Here is a 20,662-nt window from a genome sequence, read left to right on the forward strand (position 1 = left end):
GTTAAAAGCAGACCTTAATCAGCCCAGCAGCATTTCCCGATTGTGTGGGGTTCAGACAGCTAGTACAGGGAGACCATCACAAGCAACATAAAGTCCACGTAATAGAAGAGTGAATTCAAAATGTAACTTAAGACCGTGAACCCCAATTGGTTCAGGTGCTGCCGTCAAAAAACATTTAGTCACATCAATGAATAAAGAATTGATAAGAAATCAAATAGATCCAGAAAATCCCAAGTTACAGGCTCTAATTTCAGTTATTTGCACCATCAATTTATCGAGCACAATATCTTTTGAAAAGCAGCATTACACGGTCCAGGTTATGGCTATTTTTAAATATAAAAATCAGACTAATCAAATAGCCCTATTGGAGTCACTGTGCACTTACAGATTATGCCTTAATGTTGCTGCTAAGGTGTTCCATAGCATTTTGACACTGCAGTTGGACAGTAGAGATGTGAGATATGTTCGGCTCAGTCAAATGTAACCTTGTTTGTGATAAATATTTCATACAACAGTACAGCAGAGAAGGAGGCCATTCAGCCCATCGAGTCTGCGCCAGAAACAAGTGGCTCGATTGGGGAAAAGCCACTTTTATTAAGCCGAGGACGGGGGAGACTAGAACTAGGGGGCATAATCTTAAAATAAGGGGCCGCCCATTTAAAACTGAGATGAGGAGGAATTTCTTCTCTCAGAGGGTTGTAAATCTGTGGAATTCGCTGCCTCAGAGAGCTGTGGAAGCCGGGACATTGAATAAATTTAAGACAGCGAGAGACAGTTCCTTAACCAATAAGGGAATAAGGGGTTATGGGGAGCGGACAGGGAAGTGGAGCCGAGTCCATGATCGGATCAGCCGTGATCGTATTAAATGGCGGAGCAGGCTCGAGGGGCTGCATGGCCGACTCCTGCTCCTATTTCTTATGTTCTTATTTAGCAAAAGCGAACTGGAAACAGCTACTTGAAGGTAAATCCATGTGAAAGCAGTGGGAGGCATTCAAGGAGGAGATAGCAAAGGCTCAGAGCAAATATGTTCCCACAAAGATAAAGGGTGGGAATCCCAAGTCTAGAGTCCCCTGGATGTCATGGGGGATATAGGGTAGGATAAGGCAAAACACTGGAAGCCGACGTCAGAGATCTAAATACTGCAGAAAGACTAGAGTATAGAAAGTGCAGGGGTGACATTTACAAGTTAGGAAAGCAAAGCGAGTGCGTGAAAAAATATTGGCAAATAAAATTTACGAAGGCCCCACCGAACTGAGGGCAAATTATTGACCTGGTTAGGAAATTGGCTGAGCTGCAGGAGACAGGCAGTGGGGATAATGGTTCGAAACTCCAATTGGCAGGATGTGACTAGTGGTGTCCGGCAGGGATCTGTGTTGGGGCCTCAACTATTCACAGTATTTATTAATGACTTCGATGATGGGATAGAAAGTCATATAATCCAAATTTGCCGATGACACAAAGATAGGCTTCATTGTAGGCAGTGTAGATGAAAGCATAACGTTGCAAATGGATACTGACAAATTTAAGTGAATGGGCAAAAATGTGGCAAATTGATTTCAATATAGGCAAATGTGAGGTCATCCACTTTGGACCTAAAAAGCATAGAACAAGGTGCTGTCTAAATGGTGAAAGACTAAAAACAGCAGAGGCCCAAAGAGACTTGGGGGGGGTCCAGGAACATTGATCATCAAAATGTCCTGAACAGGTACAAGAAAATCATCAAAAAGGCTAATGGGATGCTGGCCTTTATATCCAGAGGAGTAGAATACAAGGGGGTAGAAGTTCTCCTGCAGCTGTACAAAGCCCTGGTTTGACCACACCTGGGGCACTGTGAGCAGTTCTGGGCACCACATCTTCGGGAGGGTATATTGGTCTTGGAGGGAGTGCAGCGTGGGTTTACCAGAATGATACCCGCGCTCCAAGGGTTAAGTTACACGGCGAGATTACACAAATTAAGGTTGTATTCCCTGGAATTTAGATGGTTATGGGGTGATCTGATCAAAGTTTTCAGGATATTAAGGGGAACAGACAGGGCAGACAGAGAGCCTTTTCCCACTGGTTGGGGAGTCTAGGACGAGGGGCAGAGTCTAAAAATTAGAGCCAGACCTTTCAGGATTGAAGTTAGGCTCGAGAGGCTGAATGGCCTCCTCCTGTTCCCATAAAATCAAGGAAAACACAAAGATATTTTATAAATACATAAAGAACAAAAGGATAACTAAAAGAGTAGGGCCTATTAAGAGTCCAAAAAGGAAGCTTAGGTGTGTGGCGACAGAAGACGTGGGTATGGTTCCCAATGAATACTCTGCATCTGTTTTCACACAAGAGAGGGAACAATGCAGACATTGCAATTTGGGAGGAAGAGTGTGAAATATTTGAGGAAAAACAGTGAGAGGGGAAGGAGTAAGGGATTTAGCATCTTTGAAAGTCGATAAATCACCAGGCCCATATGAAATGTATCCCATAGGAGTAGCAAGGGAAGAAATAGCCATGGCTCTGAACATAATATTTCAATCCTCTCTGGCTACAGGTGTGGTGCCGGAGGATGCTAATGTTGAATCGTTGTTTCAAAAGGGATAGACCGAATAATTCCAGGCCAGTCAGCCTAACCTCGGTAGTGGGACAATCGTTGGAAAAAATTCTGAGGGACAGTATTAAGAGTCATTTAGCAAGGCACAGATTAATCAAGAACAGCCAGCAAAGATTTGTTAAGGGAAGGTCATGTCTAACGAGATTGCATTTTTTGTGGCAACACGGAGGATCAATGAGGGCACTGCGATTCAAAAAAAAATTGTTCCTGGGATGTGGGCGTCGCCGGCAAGGCCGGCATTTATTGCCCATCCCTAATTGGCCCTTGAGAAGGTGGTGGTGAGCCGCCTTCTTGAACCGCTGCAGTCCGTGTGGTGAAGGTGCTCCCACAGTGCTGTTAGGGAGGGAGTTCCAGGATTGTGACCCAGCGACGATGAAGGAACGGCCGATATATTTCCAAGTCAGGATGGTGTGTGACTGGGAGGGGAACGTGGAGGTGGTGGTGTTCCCATGCGCCTGCTGCCCTTGTCCTTCGAGGTGGTAGAGGTCGCGGGTTTGGGAGGTGCTGCCGAAGAAGCCTTGGCGAGTTGCTGCAGTGCATCTTGTAGACGGTACACACTGCAGCCACGGTGCGCCGGTGGTGGAGGGAGTGAATGTTGAAGGTGGTGGACGGGGTGTCGATCAAGCGGCTGCTTTGTCCTGGATGGTGTCGAGCTTCTCGAGTGTTGTTGGAGCTGCACTCATCCAGGCAAGTGGAGAGTGTTCCATCACACCCCTGACTTGTGCCTTGTAGATGGTGGAAAGGCTTTGGGGAGTCAGGAGGTGAGACACTCGCCGCAGAATACCCAGCCTCTGACCTGCTCTTGTAGCCACAGTATGTGTGTGGCTGGTCTAATTAAGTTTCTGGTCAATGGTGACCCCCAGGATATTGATGGTGGGGGTTCCGGCGATGGTAATGTCGTTGAATGTCAAGAGGCGGTGGTTAGACTCTCGCTTGTTGGAGCTGGTCATTGCCTGGCACTTGTGTGGCGCGAATGTTACTTGCCACTTATCAGCCCAAGCCTGAATGTTGTCCAGGTCTTGCTGCATGCTGGCATGGACTGCTCCATTATCTGAGGAGTTGCAAATGGCACTGAACACTGTGCAGTCATCAGCTAACATCCCCACTTCTGACCTCATGATGGAGGGAAGGTCATTGATGAAGTAGCTGAAGATTGTTAGGCCGAGGACACTGCCCTGAGGAACTCCTGCAGTGATGTCCTGGGGCTGAGATGATTGACCTCCAACCACCACAACCATCTTCCTTTGTGCTAGGTATGACTCCAGCCAGTGGAAAGGTTTCCCCGATTCCCATTGACTTAAGTTTTACTCGGGCTCCTTGATGCCACACTCGGTCAAATGCTGCCCTGATGTCAAGGGCAGTCACTCTCACCTCACCTCTGAAATTCAGCTCTCTTGTCCATGTTTGGATCAAGGCTGTAATGAGGTCTGGAGCCGAGTGGTTCTGGCGGAACCCAAACTGAGCATTGGTGAGCAGGTTATTGGTGAGTAAGTGCCGCTTGATAGCACTGTCGACGACACCTTCCATCACTTTGCTTAAGATTGAGAGTAGACTGATGGAGCAGTAATTGGCCGGATTGGATCATCACAATTTAAAAAGTACTTGGACGTGCATGTGAAGTGCCGTAACCTACAGGGTGATGGACCAAGAGCTGGAAAGTGGGATTCGGCTGGGTAGCTCTTGGTCGGCCAGCGCGGACACGATGGGCCGAAATGGCCTCCTTCTGTGCTGTAACTTTCTGCGGTTCTATTCTCCGAACATCATCAGGACAAGATGAGCAGATGGCTTTCACAGAAACACATTCAAAAACAATTTAATGAGTATTTTTTTTACATACATTCCATGCAATGTTCCCTTTAAGCTGGGCGGCTATGCAGCACTCTGGCTTGAAAGGGACAAACTGTACGTGCGTGGAATTGTGAATAGGCCGCACAGCCGCCACCCCCCTCCAAAATTAATGGGAACATTGATTCCACGTCATTTATATTTTTTAATCCATATATGCAAAATAATCAGAAGAAACCGCAATTAATTTGTACTGAGAAACATCATAAAATCCCACAACTTACCTGCAAAAGCCATGCAGACGTGGTCATCAAGTGCACAGATTTTTCTCACTGTTCTCTCCTCCTGAAGTTTTGCAACAGACTTTTTCTCCACACCGAGAACAACGATATCTAGACCTCGAATCCCAACCTTTAAAAAAAAAACGGTAGCATCATTTATTGTGGGAATTTATAATGAATTGCATAAATACTGTGTATAAAGAAAGATATACCATAGTACAAATACTTGAAAGGAAAATATTTTTTGAAGGGCTGCAAGTCGAGGGAGTGAGATTAATTGGACAGCTCTTGCAAAGAGCCATCACAGGCACGATGGGCTGAATGGCCTCCTTCTGGCCAATATCCCCGTGTCCTGGTCAATATTTAATCCTCAATCAACCAAAACAGATTATCTGGTCATCATCACATTGCTGTTTGTGGGAGCTTGCTGTGTGCAAATTGGCTGCTGCGTTTCCCACATTACAACAGTGACTACACTCCAAAAAGTACTTCATTGGCTGTGAAGCCCTTTGAGACATGCGGTGGTTGCGAGAGACACGACAGAAATGCAAGTCTTTCTTTTATATGTGACTCCAGACCCACAGGCATGTGGTTGACTCTTAACTGCCCCCTGAAATGGCCCAGCGAGCCACTCACAAGAATAAGAACATAAGAATTAGGAACAGGAGTAGGCCTACTCCTGTTCCTAATTCTTATGTTCTTATCTCGCCCCTCGATCCTGCTCCACCATTCAACAAGATCATGGCTGATCTGGCCGTGGACTCAGCTCCACTTACCCGCCCGCTCCCTGTAACCCTTAATTCCCTTATTGGTTAAAAATCTATCTATCTGTGACTTGAATACATTCAATGAGCTAGCCTCAACTGCTTCCTTGGGCAGAGAATTCCACAGATTTACAACCCTCTGGGAGAAGAAATTCCTTCTCAACTCGGTTTTAAATTGGCTCCCCCGTATTTTGAGGCTGTGCCCCCTAGTTCTAGTCTCCCCGACCAGTGGAAACAACCTCTCTGCCTCTATCTTGTCTATCCCTTTCATTATTTTAAATGTTTCTATAAGATCACCCCTCATCCTTCTGAACTCAAATGAGTAAAGACCCAGTCTACTCAATCTATCATTATAAGGTAACCCCCTCATCTCCGGAATCAGCCTAGTGAATCGTCTCTGTACCCCCTCCAAAGCCAGTATATCCTTCCTTAAGTAAGGTGACCAAAACTGCACGCAGTACTCCAGGTGCGGCCTCACCAATACCCTGTACAGTTGCAGCAGGACCTCCCTGCTTTTGGACTCCATCCCTCTCGCAATGAAGACCAACATTGCATTCGCCTTCCTGATTACCTGCTGTACCTGCAAACTAACTTTTTGGGATTCATGCACAAGGACCCCCAGGTCCCTCTGCACCGCAGCTTGTTGTAATTTCTCCCCATTCAAATAATATTCCCTTTTACTGTTTTTTTCCCCCCCAAGGTGGATGACCTCACACTTTCCGACATTGTATTTCATCTGCCAAACCTTAGCCCATTCGCTTAACCTATCTAAATCTCTTTGCAGCCTCTGTGTCCTCTACACAACCTGCTTTCCCACGAACCTTTGTGTCATCTGCAAATTTTGTTACACTACACTCTGTCCCCTCTTCCAGGTCATCTATGTATATTGTAAACAGTTGTGGTCCCAGCACCGATCCCTGTGGCACACCACTAACCACCGATTTCCAACCCGAAAAGGACCCATTTATCCCGACTCTCTGCTTTCTGTTCGGCAGCCAATTCTCTATCCACGCTAATACATTTCCTCTGACTCCGCGTACCTTTATCTTCTGCAGTAACCTTTTGTATGGCACCTTATCTAATGCCTTTTGGAAATCTAAATACACCACATCCATCGGTACACCTCTATCCACCATGCTTGTTATATCCTCAAAGAATTCCAGTAAATTAGTTAAACATGATTTCCCCTTCATGAATCCATGCTGTGTCTGCTTGATTGCACTATTCCTATCTAGATGTCCCGCTATTTCTTCCTTAATGATAGCTTCAAGCATTTTCCCCACTACAGATGTTAAACTAACCGGCCTATAGTTACCTGCCTTTTGTCTGCCCCCTTTTTAAAACAGAGGCATTACATTAGCTGCTTTCCAATTCGCTGGTACCTCCCCAGAGTCCAGAGAATTTTGGTAGATTATAACGAATGCATCTGCTATAACTTCCGCCATCTCTTTTAATACCCTGGGATGCATTTCATCAGGACCAGGGGACTTGTCTACCTTGAGCCCCATTAGCCTGTCCAGCACTACCCCGCTAGTGATAGTGATTGTCTCAAGGTCCTCCCTTCCCACATTCCTGTGACCAGCAATTTTTGGCATGGTTTTTGTGTCTTCCACTGTGAAGACCGAAGCAAAATAATTGTTTAAGGTCTCAGCCATTTCCACATTTCCCATTATTAAATCCCCCTTCTCATCTTCTAAGGGACCAACATTTACTTTAGTCACTCTTTTCCGTTTTATATATCTGTAAAAGCTTTTACTATCTGTATACCGGATGCACTTCCTCCCCTTAGGGCGGTCTTTGGCCAGGGACTCCCAGATGTCGATGGTGAGCTGCTGCCTTCAGTTGCATTGAAGGCGGCAGCTCACCACCGTCTTCTCGATTCGCGATGGGCAAGAATTGCTGGTCTTGCCTGCGACGCTCACATCCTGTGAACGAATAAAAAAAATGTTGTTCAACACGTTGGCGACAAGTGCCTAATTGGGAATCCAGTTTTAGTTCATTGCATTTCAGTGCTAAATTAAAAACATGAGTAATAGCCGATGTTTTGGAGACGTGATGAGGTCCAGAGGAGATTTACAATGATGTTGTCAGGACTGGAGAATTTTAGCTATGAGGAATGATTGGATCGGCTAGGGTTGTTTTCCTTGGAACAGATGAGGCTGAGGGGAGAGTTGAGTGAGGTGTATAAGGCCAAAAAGCAGCCATGGGTGACTAAAGAAGTGAGGGACAGCATAAAACGAAAAGAAAAAGCATACAAAAATGCAAAAAATAGCACAGATCCTGGTGAATTGGAAAGATACAAAAAACAGCAAATGGTCACAAAACAGACAGTAAGAGCTCCAAAAAAGGATATCAAAATCAATACAAAGAATTTTTACAATTACATCAGGAAAAAGAGGGTAGTCAGGACAATGTTGGCTCCTTAAAAACTGAAAGCAGTGATAGTGCCAATGATAATAAGGAAATGTCGGACATGTTGAATAATTACTCTGCGTCAGTTATCGTCATCACAGGCAGTCCCTCGGAATCGAGGAAGACTTGCTTCCACTCTTAAAATGAGTCCTTAGGTGACTGAACAGTCCAATACGAGAGCCACAGTCCCTGTCACAGGTGGGACAGACAGTGGTTGAAGGAAAGGGTGGGTGGGACTGGTTTGCCGCACGCTCCTTCCGCTGCCTGCGCTTGCTTTCTGCATGCTCTCGGCGACGAGACTCGAGGTGCTCAGCGCCCTCCCGGATGCACTTCCTCCACTTAGGCCGGTCTTTGGCCAGGGACTCCCAGGTGGCGGTGGGGATGTTGCACTTTATCAGTGAGGCTTTGAGGCTGTCCCTGTAATATTTCCTCTGCCCACATTTAGCTCGTTTGCAGTGAAGGAGTTCCAAGTAGAGAGCTTGCTTTGGGAGTCTTCCTTGGGTGGCCTTCCCACCAACGGCGATCAGGCCTTCACCCCTCCAACGATGGGCCTTCTGCGTCAATATTTACAGGATAGCATACTGAATCAGTGACAGGGACTAACAAAAGTAATGTATATTAGATAACAGCAATGAAGAAAATAATGGCACTAAAGAGTGACAAATTCCCAGGACAAGATGGTTTCCATCCCAGGGTTTTAAAGAAAGTAGGGATGTGCCGAGTCAGGGACCGTTCCTTTCGATTGGAAAATTGCACATGTCAGTCCGCTATTTAAAAATGGTGAGAGGGGGAAACCAGAGAATTGTAGACCAGTTGAGCCGAACATCAGTTGTCGGAAAATTGCTAGAGTCTATAATTGCTGAATAGAGAGAGCCAGCATGGATTGTGAAATGGGTCATGTCTGACAAACGTGATTGAATTTTTCAAAGTGGTGACTAAAGTCGTGGACAGGGGAATGTCGATGGATGTTATTTATATGGACTTCCAAAAGGTATCTGATAAAGTCCCACTGGTAACGAAGGTAGATGCCCATAGAATTGAGGGCAAATTATGGATGTGGTTAGGAAATTGGTTGAGCGGCAGGATACCAGCAGTAGGGATAACGTTTTTACATTAGAAATAGGAGCAGGAGTCAGCCATTTGGCCCCACAAGCCTGCTCCGCCATTCAATAAGATCATTGCTGACCTGATCATCGTGGGCTGCCCCGACCTGTGTGAGAACACCACCGCAGGTCGGGGCAATAAATAGAGCTGGAGCGCCGGGCCCTGGAACATTGTGGGCGAAGGTGCGGCGAATGAGTGTACAGGGCCCAGAAGAGCCGAGGGCCCAGGGGCAGCACGGGCCCAGCCTACACTGCGATGTGTGCGCATTGGGTCCGTGCAGCAGAGCAGGTCTCCAGTCGTCCTGGTTAACCCTTGCCACTGGACCAAGACCTAGCTCTGTCAAGCCCATGTGGTGGCCGGTGTACAACGGCCACCACACGTTAAAAAAATCTACGCACAGGCACCTTCCACCCTCTCAATTGGAGTTCAGGACTGGAACATCGGGTCCCTCATTGAAATAGCTTGTGGAAGCAAGTCATCCTCGTTCAAGGGACCGCCTATGATGATGATGATGGCTGATCTGATCTTGGCCTCAGCTCCACTTCCCTGTCCGCTCCCCATAACCCTTGACTGAGCAGGTACTCAAAATGGCAGGATGTGAATAGTAGTGTCCCACAGGGATCTGTGTTGGGGCCTCAACTATTCACGGTATTTATTAACAACTTAGATGATTACATAGAAAGTCATAGAACCCAAATTTGCCGATGGCACAGACAGATGGAATTCTAAGCAGTGTAGATGGTAGCATGAAATTACACAGGGATATCGACCGATTAAGTGAATGGGCAAAACTGTGGCCATCGGATTTCAGTGTAAACAAATGTGAGGTCATTCACTATGGACCTAAAAAGAATAGAACAGGATACTTTCTAAATGGTGAAAAGCTAAAAACAGCGAGGTCCAAAGAGACTTGGGGGCCCATGTACATCGATTAAAATATCCTGAACAGGTACAGAAAATAATCAGTAAGGCTAATGAGATGCTGGCCTTTATATCCAGAGGACTAGAATACAAGAGGGTTATGCTGAAGCTGTACAAAGCCCTGGTTAGCCCACACCTGGGGCACTGTGAGCAGTTCTGAGCACCACACCTTAGGAAGGATATATTGGTCTTGGAGGGAGTGCAGAGTAGGTTTACCAGAATGATACCCGGACTTCAGGGATTAAGTTCCGAGGAGAGATTAGATAAACTGGGGTTGTGTTCACTGGAAGATTAAGGGGTGATCTGATCTCCTCTCTCCCACCCCACCCACGAACTCCATTCCCCACCCCACTCATTTTCCATTCCCTCACTCCCACTCCCTCTTCCCCCCCCCAACTCTCCCGCTCCCTATCCCCCCCCCCGACACACATTCTCTATTACACTCCCCCCCCTCTTCTATCACTCTCACTCACTCTCCATTCCCCCACCCCTCCCTCACCCTCCGCTCCTCCCAACTCTCCCACACCCCACTCCCTAGCACCCCCAACCCCCACTCACTCACCCCTCCCCCACTCACTCCCCATTCCCCTCTCCTCCTCCCTCACTCACTCACCCCTCCCCTACTCACTCTCCATTCCCCCTCTCCTCCCTCACTCTTCCACTCCCCCACTCACTCACTCCATCACTCCTCCCCTCCCCCACTCACTCCTCCCCTCCCCCACTCACTCCTCCCCCCCCGCTCACTCCCACTCCCCTCCTCACTCACCCCACTCCCTCACTCCTCCCCTCCCCCACTCACTCACTCACCGCGGTCGAGCCTTTTTTCACCGCCTCCTGCGCGTACTCCACTTGGAAGAGATGGCCGTCAGGCGAGAAGACGGTGATGGCGCGGTCGTACCGAGCAGCCATGGTCGAGCCGGAGCGTGCGGGCGGTGTCAGGGCCGCGCTCTCTCTCTCTCTCTCTCTCCCCCGCTCCCGCTCCTCCTCACCGACCAAGCGCCACTGCGCACGCGCCAATCCCCAATGGCAAAGGGCACGCGCATGCGGCAACCTCAATCTCACCGAGAGCGCACGCGTCGAACTCCGATATGTGCCGGTGCGCAGGCGCCGAACTTCCATAAGCGCCACCACGCATGCGCCAAACTCCAACGCGTGCCACTACGCAGGCGCCAATCTCCCACACAACAAAGGGTACTGCGCATGCGTCAATCTCCAATAAGTGCCACTGCGCAGGCGCCACTCTCCAACAACAAGGGGTACTGCGCACGCGTAAGTCCGACGCTGTTCTTCTGCTGGGAGAGTGAGTTGGAGCGGGGGAAACACACCTCGTCATCATGCAATGTCAGCCACAATACAACAATTAGACGCCAAGCTGCTTCATGCGGCTTTACTTACATTTTTAAGTATCTATTGCATTAATTTGCGCTGCTCATCAAAAAGTTTGCACAATATTTTATTCCTTGCTGTTTGTGGTACCCCCCCTTCGCCCAGTTGCATTGGTCTCTTCCAGGGGCAGACTGGCTTTGAGCTGGAACGAACCACCGTGCGGAGAGAGGAGGAGATTCATAGGCCGACTGTTGACAAGTAGAGGACAGTGTAGCACTACATTAGCACCATTGATCTAGCACTTCGTAGAATTTTGAACCAAATAAAAATTGTTTGAAAAATCCCAAATACACGCCACTCCATTGCATTATTGAATCCTAGGTTTGCTGTTTCCCCCCCTCCTTGTCATTTGAACTGGTCCAAGTTCTGGTTGCTGAACATGAGGGGAATAAACCACTGGGTGAGTTATGGGGGGGAAATGCTTAATATCAGGGGGAAAACAACTACACTGGGGTCCAATGGTTTACTTTATTGATTTTAAAAATAAACAAGGATAGAATAATAATGCATTAGGATATTTTATCATATCCTAACCTTATTTGCTGTTTTGCATTTTCCAATAATTGTTTGTAAGAGCACCTTTCCCCCCCACATTTTCAATTGAACTCTCTAACTCTCCCACACTGGGAGAGTTCAACAGGAACTATTCATTCACTGATGGGGAGATCCCAGCTTGCTGATTAACAATAAATAACACCCAAACACCAGTCCTTCTTCCCAGTCACTGAAAATGCATGAATTCTAACAGTGCACGCACTTTTTATCCCTTCTTTCTGTTGCTATAAACCTGCTTACAACTTCTTCCCAGAGCCCAGTTTGAATATCACACCCCCTTTTGGGGAGGGGGGAGCCATTTCCCCCTCCCCCTTCCCTCTCAGCACTGTTGCAACTACACTGTGGAGAGTTTGGCAGGAAATCCAGTTTTTTTCTCTCTCTTTATGTAAAAAGCATTGCCTGTGTCAAAGGAGGAGGGGAGGAGTAATACATAGATTTGTGTTCTCCTGAATTGTGTGTGTGTGTGTAGGGAAAGGGAGACAGAATAAGAGAAGTGGGAGAGAAAAAAAAACACAAATCCCCTGCACACTCCCACAGAGAAAGCACACGATGTCAGTTGCATTTGCTACTCCGCGGCAGCGCGGGAAAGGTGAAATTACACCTGCCGCCATTCAGAAGGTAAAGTATCGAGTGAATGGAATGTTATGACAATGTAACTGCGTGAATGGAACGTTCACACAGTGTATCCGTGTGAAATGGAACGTTCATACAATGTATCAGAGTGAATGGAACGTTCATACAATGTATCTGCGTGAATGGAACGCTCATACAGTGTATCTGCTCAGTGTTACAATGTAGCGGCAGCGCTGCATCAGACATGGTGCTGGTTAGGGGCCTGTTATAGATTGATTTTTTGTGTCTGTGTGTCTTATTAAAGCTGCCTTCTATTTCACAAATGCTAAACTTCAGCAGGGGAAACAAATTTTTTTGTTTGCATATGTTTTTAAAAAAAAACTATTTGAGGTTTCTTTTGCAATGAATGTATTCTTTGTACAAAGGGAGAGAGAGGGGATATTTTGCCACAGCGGCCATGATGTGGGGAGGTCTCTGAGCTGCTTGTAGAACATTTTTTCTTTCTGTGAGTGCTACAATGCTTGGGGCTTTATAACCTTTCTCCTACTGCAACTTCTTTCCTTCTCTCTCTAACAAAACTACACGTAGCTAACAACTTGCGGATAACTTTTTTAATCCGCCACCAGTTTTAGGTTTTACAATACTTAGCTTGAGTTGAAAACTTAGCTCTTTTAAAAAAAAAATGTACTTTTGCTTGCTTGTGGAGTATTTTGTGTGTTTAATGTTTACTTTTAAAATCCAATTCTTCAAAGGGTTGAATGCAATCTTTTGGGGAGTAACAAAGATGTGGGATTTTCACCAATTTTATTGAAAGGTTTCTTTCTGATCCAAGGTCTTTCGGTGGTGGTGGAGTAGAGGGGAGGGGAGAGATTCCGAAATGAAATGTATCATCAGTTCCCATTTCCGTTTATCGTGCTAGGTTGAGTATTTTTTTAAAACGTGTACTGAAAATTTCTAGCGATGTCTACTGGTGAGAATTCGGTACTGGCTTTGATGAAATTATTTTATCGGTTTCCAACTGGTCCTGCTAATTGTGCTCACGTTCGTTGCAAAATCTGACTGGCCTGTCTGTCTTGAAACTAACTCACCTCCCAAGAATTAAAGCGGGTTGGCAAAGTTGAGCCCGCCTTTATTGTGTCATGAAACTACTGAAGTTCCTGTAGTACTGTAGAGAAAGACATCTCGACCCTTCAACACGACACAAGTGGAGACAATTTAGAGGAAAGTTGGGGAAATAGAATAAAATGGGGAATAATTGGGTCGTGGCCAATGTTCCCGATAACTTTTGTTCAAAATTAGTGCATGCTCGGTTTTTGCATTTAAATAGCCACATGCACAAGTGATCCAGAGCGCCGTTCAGCTTAAAGGGAATATTGGTTGGGGCAATGGGACCAGATTTAGTAGGGATAACTGAAACGTGGCTGCAACAAGTAGACAAATATGAGATGAGAAACACACGTAGAAGCATCGAAAATAGGTGCAGGAGTAGGCCATTCAATATGATCTTGGTTGATCATTCACCTCAGTACCCCTTTCCTGCTTTCTCTCCATACCCCTTGATCCCTTTAGCTGTAAAGGCCAAATCTAACTCCCTCTTGAATATATCGCATGAACTGGCCTCAACAACTTTCTGTGGTAGAGAATTACAGAGGTTAACAACTCTCTGTGAAGAAGTTTCTCCTCATCTCGGTCCTAAATGGCTTACCCCTTATCCTTAGACTGTGACCCCTGGTTCTGGACTTCCCCAACATTGAGAACATTTTTCCTGCATCTAACCTGTCTAAACCCGTCAGAATTTTATATGTTTCTACGAGATCCCCTCTCATTCTTCTAAATTCCAGTGAATATAAGCCTAGTCGATCCAGTCTTCCTTCATATGTCAGTCCCGGGCATCCACATTCTACCCTTCATAAACTTGAGCTCATCCAAAACTCAGCAGTCCATGTCCTAACTCGCACCAAGTCCCGCTCACCCATCACTCCTGTGCTCGCTGACTGACATTGGCTCCCGTTAAGCAATGCCGCGATTTCAAAATCCTCAGCCTTATTTACAAATCCCTCCATGGCCTTGTCCCTCCCTATTTCTAAATCCTCCAGCCCTACAATCCCCAGATGTCTGCTCTCTAATTCTGCTCTTGAGTATCCCATGAAATAATCATGGGCGATTTCAAATAACCCTCCCTCAAATAAACTGGAATGCAGTGGTAGTGAAAAGAGGATGGAGTTTTGAGTGTTTTACAGCTCTACTTTCTTACCCAGTGCCAAAGAAGCTCAAGAAGTGAGCAATCACTGCTGGCTCCAGTAATGGGAACTAACCAGAGCAGATAAGAGAAGTAAGCATAGGGGAGCATCTGGGCAATAGCAATCACAAAATAAGGTAATGATTGAGAAAGACAGAAGCAAGATGAAGATAACAACTTATATTTATATAGCGCCTTTAATGTAGTGAAACATCCCAAGGCGCTTCACAGGAGTGTTATAAGTCAAAACAAATATATTTGAGACCGAGCTATCCCCGGGGCCTGATAGTCTGCATCCCAGAGTACTTAAGGAAGTGGCTCTAGATATAGTGGATGCATTGGTGATCATTTTCCAACAGTCTGGATCAGTTCCTATGGACTGGAGGGTAGCTAATGTAACACCACTTTTTAAAAAAGGAGGGAGAGAGAGAAAACAGGTAATTATCGACCGGTTAGCCTGACATCAGTAGTGAGGAAAATGTTGGAATCAATTATTAAAGATGAAATAAGAGCGCATTTGGAAAGCAGTGACAGGATTGGTCCAAGTCAACATGGATTTATGAAAAGGAAATCATGCTTGACAAATCTTCTAGAATTTTTGAGGATGTAACTAGTAGAGTGGACAAGGGAGAACCAGTGGATGTGGTGTATTTGGACTTTCAAAAGGCTTTTGACAAGGTCCCACACGAGATTGGTGTGCAAAATCAAAGCACATGGTATTGGGAGTAATGTACTGATGTGGAGTGGATAGAGAACTGGTTGGCAGACTGGAAGCAGAGAATTGGGATAAATGGGTCCTTTTCAGAATGGCAGGCAGTGACCAGTGGGGTGCTGCAGGGCTCCGTGCTGGGACCCCTGCTATTTACAATATACATGAATGATTTGAATGAAGGAGTTGAGTGTAATATCTCCCAAGTTTGCAGAAGACATTAAACTGGGTGGCGGTTTGAGCTGTGAGGAGGATGCTAAGAGGCTGCAGGATGACTTGGACAGGTTAGGTGAGTGGGCAAATGCATAGCAGATGCAGTATAATGTGGATAAATGTGAGGTTATCCACTTTGGTGGCAAAAACACGAAGGCAGAATATTATCTGAATGGTGGCAGATGAGGAAAAGGGGAGGTGCAATGAAACCTTTGGGTGTCATGGTACATCAGTCATTAAAAGTTGGCATGCAGATACAGCAGGCGGTGAAGAAGGCAAATGGTATGTTGGCCTTCATAGCTAGGAGATTTGAGTATAGGAGCAGGGCGGTCTTACTGCAATTGTACAGGACCTTGGTGAGGCCTCACCTGGAATATTGTGTTCAGTTTTGGTCTCCTAATCTGAGGAAGGACGTTCTTGCTATTGAGGGAGTGCAGCGAAGGTTCACCAGACTGATTCCCAGGATGGCTGGACTGACATAGGAGGAGAGACTGGAGCAACTGGGCCTTTATTCACTGGAGCTTTGAAGGATGAGAGGGGATCTCATAGAAACATATAAAATTCTGACGGGACTGGACAGGTTAGATGCAGGAAGAGTGTTCCCGATGTTGGGGAAGTCCAGAACCAGGGGACACAGTCTAAGGATAAGGGGTAAACCATTTAGGACTGAGATGAGGAGAAACTTCTTCACTCAGAGAGATGTTAACCTGTGGAATTCTCTAATGCAGAGAGTTGTTGTTGCCAGTTCATTGGATATATTCAAGAGGGAGTTAGATATGGCCCTTATGGCTAAAGGGATCAAGGGGTATGGAGAGAAAGCAGGAAAGGGGTACTGAGGGAATGATCAGCCATGATCTTATTGAATGGTGGTGCAGACTCGAAGGGCTGAATGGCCTACTCCTGCACCTATTTTCTATGTTTCTATGAGCCACACCAGAAGAAATTATGGCAGATGACCGAAAGCTTGGTCAGAGAGCGAGGTATTAAGAAGCATCTTAAAGAAAGAAAAGAAAAAAGGGAGGTTTAGGGAAAGAGTTCCGGAGCTTTGGGGCCAAGGCAGCCGAAGACATGGGATGCTCGAGCAGAATTTGAGGAGCGCAGACATCTGGGGGTTGTGGGGCTGGGGAAGATTACAGGGATAAGGAGGGGCGAGACCAGAGACCAGGGAAGGATTTCTAAATAAGGCTGAGAATTTTGAAATTGAGGCGTTGTTTAACTGGGAGCCAACGTTGGTCAGCGAGCACAGGGGGTGATGGGTGAATGGGACTTGTGCGAGTTAGGACATGGGCTGTCGAGTTTTGGATGACCTCAAGTTTACGTAGGGTAGAATGTGGTAGGCCAGCCAGGAGTGCGTTGGAATAGTCAAGTCGAGAGGTAACGAAGGCACGGATGAGGGTTTCAGAGGCAGATGAGATGAGGCAAGGGCGGGGACCAGTGAAATTATGGAGGTGGAAATAGGTGGTCTTCGTTATGCTGCGGATCTGTGGTCGAAAGCTCATTTCCGAGTCAAATATGACACCCAGATTGCGAACAGTCAGGTTCAATCTCAGACAGATGCAAGGGAATGGGAGGGAATCAGTTGCGAGGGAATGCATTTTGTGACGGAGACCAAAGACAATGGCTTCGTCTTCCCAATATTTAATTGATATAAATTTCGGCTCATCCAGAACTGGATGTTGGACAAGCAGTCTGACAATTTAGAGGCCGCGGAGGGGGTCGAGAGAAGTGGTGGGTGATGTCAGCGTAGATGTGGAAACTGACTCCGTGGAAACTGGCTGATATCGCCAAGAGGCAGGATGTAAATGGAAAAATAGGAGGGGGTCAAGGATAGATCCTTGGGGAACAGCAGAGGTAACGATGTGGGAGTGAGAAGAGAAGCCATTGCAGGAGATTTCTTTGGCTACGATTGGATAAGAATGGAACCAGGCGAGTGCAGTCCCACCCAGCTGGACGATGGCAGAGAGGCGTTGGAGAAGGATGGAGTGCACAGCCGTGTCAAAGGCTGCAGACAGGTCGAGAAGGACGAGGAGGGATAGTTTGCCTTTGTTCCAGTCAGAAAGGATGTCATTTGTGACTGAGAGCCGTTTCGGTACTGTGAACATAAGAACATAAGAATTAGGAACAGGAGCAGGCCGTCTAGCCCCTCGAGCCTGCTCCGCCATTCAACAAGATCATGGCCGTGGACTCAGCTCCACTTACCCGCCCGCTCCCCGTAACCCTTAATTCCCTTATTGGTTAAAAAGCTATCTATCTGTGATTTGAATACATTCAATGAGCTAGCCTCAACTGCTTCCTTGGGCAGAGAATTCCACAGATTCACAACCCTCTGGGAGAAGAAATTCCTTCTCAACTTGGTTTTAAATTGGCTCCCCCGTATTTTGAGGCTGTGCCCCCTAGTTCTAGTCTCCCCGACCAGTGGAAACAACCTCTCTGCCTCTATCTTGTCTATCCCTTTCATTATTTTAAATGTTTCTATAAGATCACCCCTCATCCTTCTGAACTCCAACGAGTAAAGACCCAGTCTACTCAGTCTATCATCATAAGGTAACCCCCTCATCTCCGGAATCAGCCTAGTGAATCGTCTCTGCACCCCCTCCAAAGCTAGTATATCCTTCCTTAAGTAAGGTGACCAAAACTGCACGCAGTACTCCAGGTGCGGCCTCACCAATACCCTATACAGTTGCAGCAGGACCTCCCTGCTTTTGTACTCCATCCCTCTCGCAATGAAGGCCAATACTCCATTCGTCTTCCTGATTACCTGCTGCACCTGCAAACTAACTTTTTGGGATTCGTGCACAAGGACCCCCAGGTCCCTCTGCACCGCAGCATGTTGTAATTTCTCCCCATTCAAATAATATTCCCTTTTGCTGTTTTTTTTCCCCCAAGGTGGATGACCTCACATTTTCCGACATTGTATTCCATCTGCTAAACCTTAGCCTATTCGCTTAACCGATCTAAATCTCTGCAGCCTCTCTGTGTCCTCCACACAACCCGCTTTCCCACTAATCTTTGTGTCATCTGCAAATTTTGTTACACTACACTGTCCCCTCTTCCAGGTCATCTATGTATATTGTAACAGTTGTGGTCCCAGCACCGATCCCTGTGACACACCACTAATCACCGATTTCCAACCCGAAAAGGACCCATTTATCCCGACTCTCTGCTTTTTGTTAGCCAGCCAATTCTCTATCCATGCTAATACATTTCCGCTGACTCTGCGTACCTTTATCTTCTGCAGTAACCTTTTGTGTGGCACCTTATCGAATGCCTTTTGAAAATCTAAATACACCACATCCATCGGTACACCTCTATCCACCATGCTCGTTATATCAAAGAATTCCAGTAAATTAGTTAAACATGATTTCCCCATCATGAATCCATGTTGCATCTGCTTGATTGCACTATTCCCATCTAGATGTCCTGCTATTTCTTCCTTAATGATAGCTTCAAGCATTTTCCCCACTACAGATGTTAAACTAACCGGCCTTTTGTCTGCCCCCTTTTTTAAACAGAGGTGTTACATTAGCTGCTTTCCAATCCGCTGGTACCTACCCAGAGTCCAGAGAATTTTGGTAGATTATAACGAATGCATCTACTATAACTTCTGCCATCTCTTTTAATACCCTGGGATGCATTTCATCAGGACCAGGGGACTTGTCTACCTTGAGTCCCATTAGCCTGTCCAGCACTACCCCCCCTAGTGATAGTGATTGTCTCAAGGTCCTCCCTTCCCACATTCCCGTGACCAGCAATTTTTGGCATGGTTTTTGTGTCTTCCACTGTGAAGACCGAAGCAAAATAATTGTTTAAGGTCTCAGCCATTTCCACATTTCCCATTATTAAACCCCCCTTCTCATCTTCTAAGGGACCAACATTTACTTTAGTCACTCTTTTCCGTTTTATATATCGGTAAAAGCTTTTACTATCTGTTTTTATGTTTTGCGCAAGTTTACTTTCGTAATCTATCTTTCCTTTCTTTATTGCTTTTTTCGTCATTCTTTGCTGTCGTTTAAAATTTTCCCAATCTTCTAGTTTCCCACTAACCTTGGCCACCTTATACGCATTGGTTTTTAATTTGATACTCCTTTATTTCCTTGGTTATCCACGGCTGGTTATCCCTTCTCTTACCGCCCTTCTTTTTCACTGGAATATATTTTTGTTGAGCACTATGAAAGAGCTCCTTAAAAGTCCTCCACTGTTCCTCAATTGTGCCACCGTTTGTAGTCTCTGTTCCCAGTCTACTTGAGCCAACTCTGCCCTCATCCCACTATAGTCCCCTTTGTTTAAGCATAGCACGTTCGCTTGAGACACTACTTCCTCACCCTCAATCTGTATTATAAATTCAACCATACTGTGATCACTCATTCCGAGAAGATCTTTTACTAGGAGATCATTTATTATTCCTGTCTCATTACACAGGACCAGATCTAAGATAGCTTGCTCCCTTGTAGGTTCTGTAACATACTGTTCTAAGAAACAATCCCGTATGCATTCTATGAATTCCTCCTCAAGGCTACCCTGTGCGATTTGAGTTGACCAATCGATATGTAGGTTAAAATCCCCCATGATTACTGCCGTTCCTTTTTCACATGCCTCCATTATTCCCTTGATTATTGCCCGCCCCACCGTGAAGTTATTATTTGGGGGCCTATAAACCACGCCCACCAGTGACTTTTCCCCCTTACTATCTCTAATCTCCATCCACAATGATTCAACATTTTGTTCCTGAGAGCCAATATCGTCTCTCACAACTGCCCTGATATCATCCTTTATTAACAGAGCTACCCCACCTCCTTTCCCTTCTTGTCTATCTTTCCGAATTGTCAGATACCCCTGTATGTTGAATTCCCAGTCTTGGCCACCCTGCAACCACGTTTCTGCAATGGCCACCAAATCATACCCATTTGTAATGATTTGTGCCGTCAACTCATTTACTTTATTTCGAATGCTGCGTGTGTTTAGGCAAAGTGTGGCAGGGACGGAAACCAGATAATAGACCAAGGTAACAGATTGGAAAGGAAAGCTAATTGAGGGGATGTGGGTGGAACTGGGGAAGATAAACTGGATAAATATTTTGCTCAGTAGAGTTCAGGAGAAATGTATTGAGGTTTTTAAAAAAAATCAAGAGCAAAC

General features: G+C 46.1%; 2 protein-coding genes across 6 annotated transcripts in view; one reads left to right on the top strand and one right to left on the bottom strand.

Moving 5' to 3' along the window:
- psma8 (proteasome 20S subunit alpha 8) overlaps window positions 1–10,863 on the bottom strand; it is a 31,413-nt gene extending 20,550 nt beyond the window's left edge. Inside the window, exons 1-2 of the mRNA XM_070896739.1 lie at window positions 10,662–10,863; window positions 4,657–4,783 (exon numbers count right to left, since the gene is read on the bottom strand). Of these exons, the coding sequence (XP_070752840.1) occupies window positions 4,657–4,783; window positions 10,662–10,763 (229 nt within the window). The 5' untranslated portion in view covers window positions 10,764–10,863. The remainder of the gene's footprint in view (window positions 1–4,656; window positions 4,784–10,661) is intronic.
- A 1,242-nt stretch (window positions 10,864–12,105) lies between these two features.
- ss18 (SS18 subunit of BAF chromatin remodeling complex) overlaps window positions 12,106–20,662 on the top strand; it is a 144,332-nt gene continuing 135,775 nt past the window's right edge. For all 5 annotated transcript variants that reach the window (XM_070877042.1, XM_070877044.1, XM_070877045.1 and 2 more), the window contains exon 1: window positions 12,106–12,413. In XM_070877042.1, coding sequence (XP_070733143.1) covers window positions 12,345–12,413 — 69 coding nt within the window. In that variant the 5' untranslated portion in view covers window positions 12,106–12,344. The remainder of the gene's footprint in view (window positions 12,414–20,662) is intronic.

Source organism: Pristiophorus japonicus, chromosome 1 (genome assembly GCF_044704955.1).
Source record: "Pristiophorus japonicus isolate sPriJap1 chromosome 1, sPriJap1.hap1, whole genome shotgun sequence".
NCBI lineage: Eukaryota > Metazoa > Chordata > Chondrichthyes > Pristiophoridae > Pristiophorus > Pristiophorus japonicus.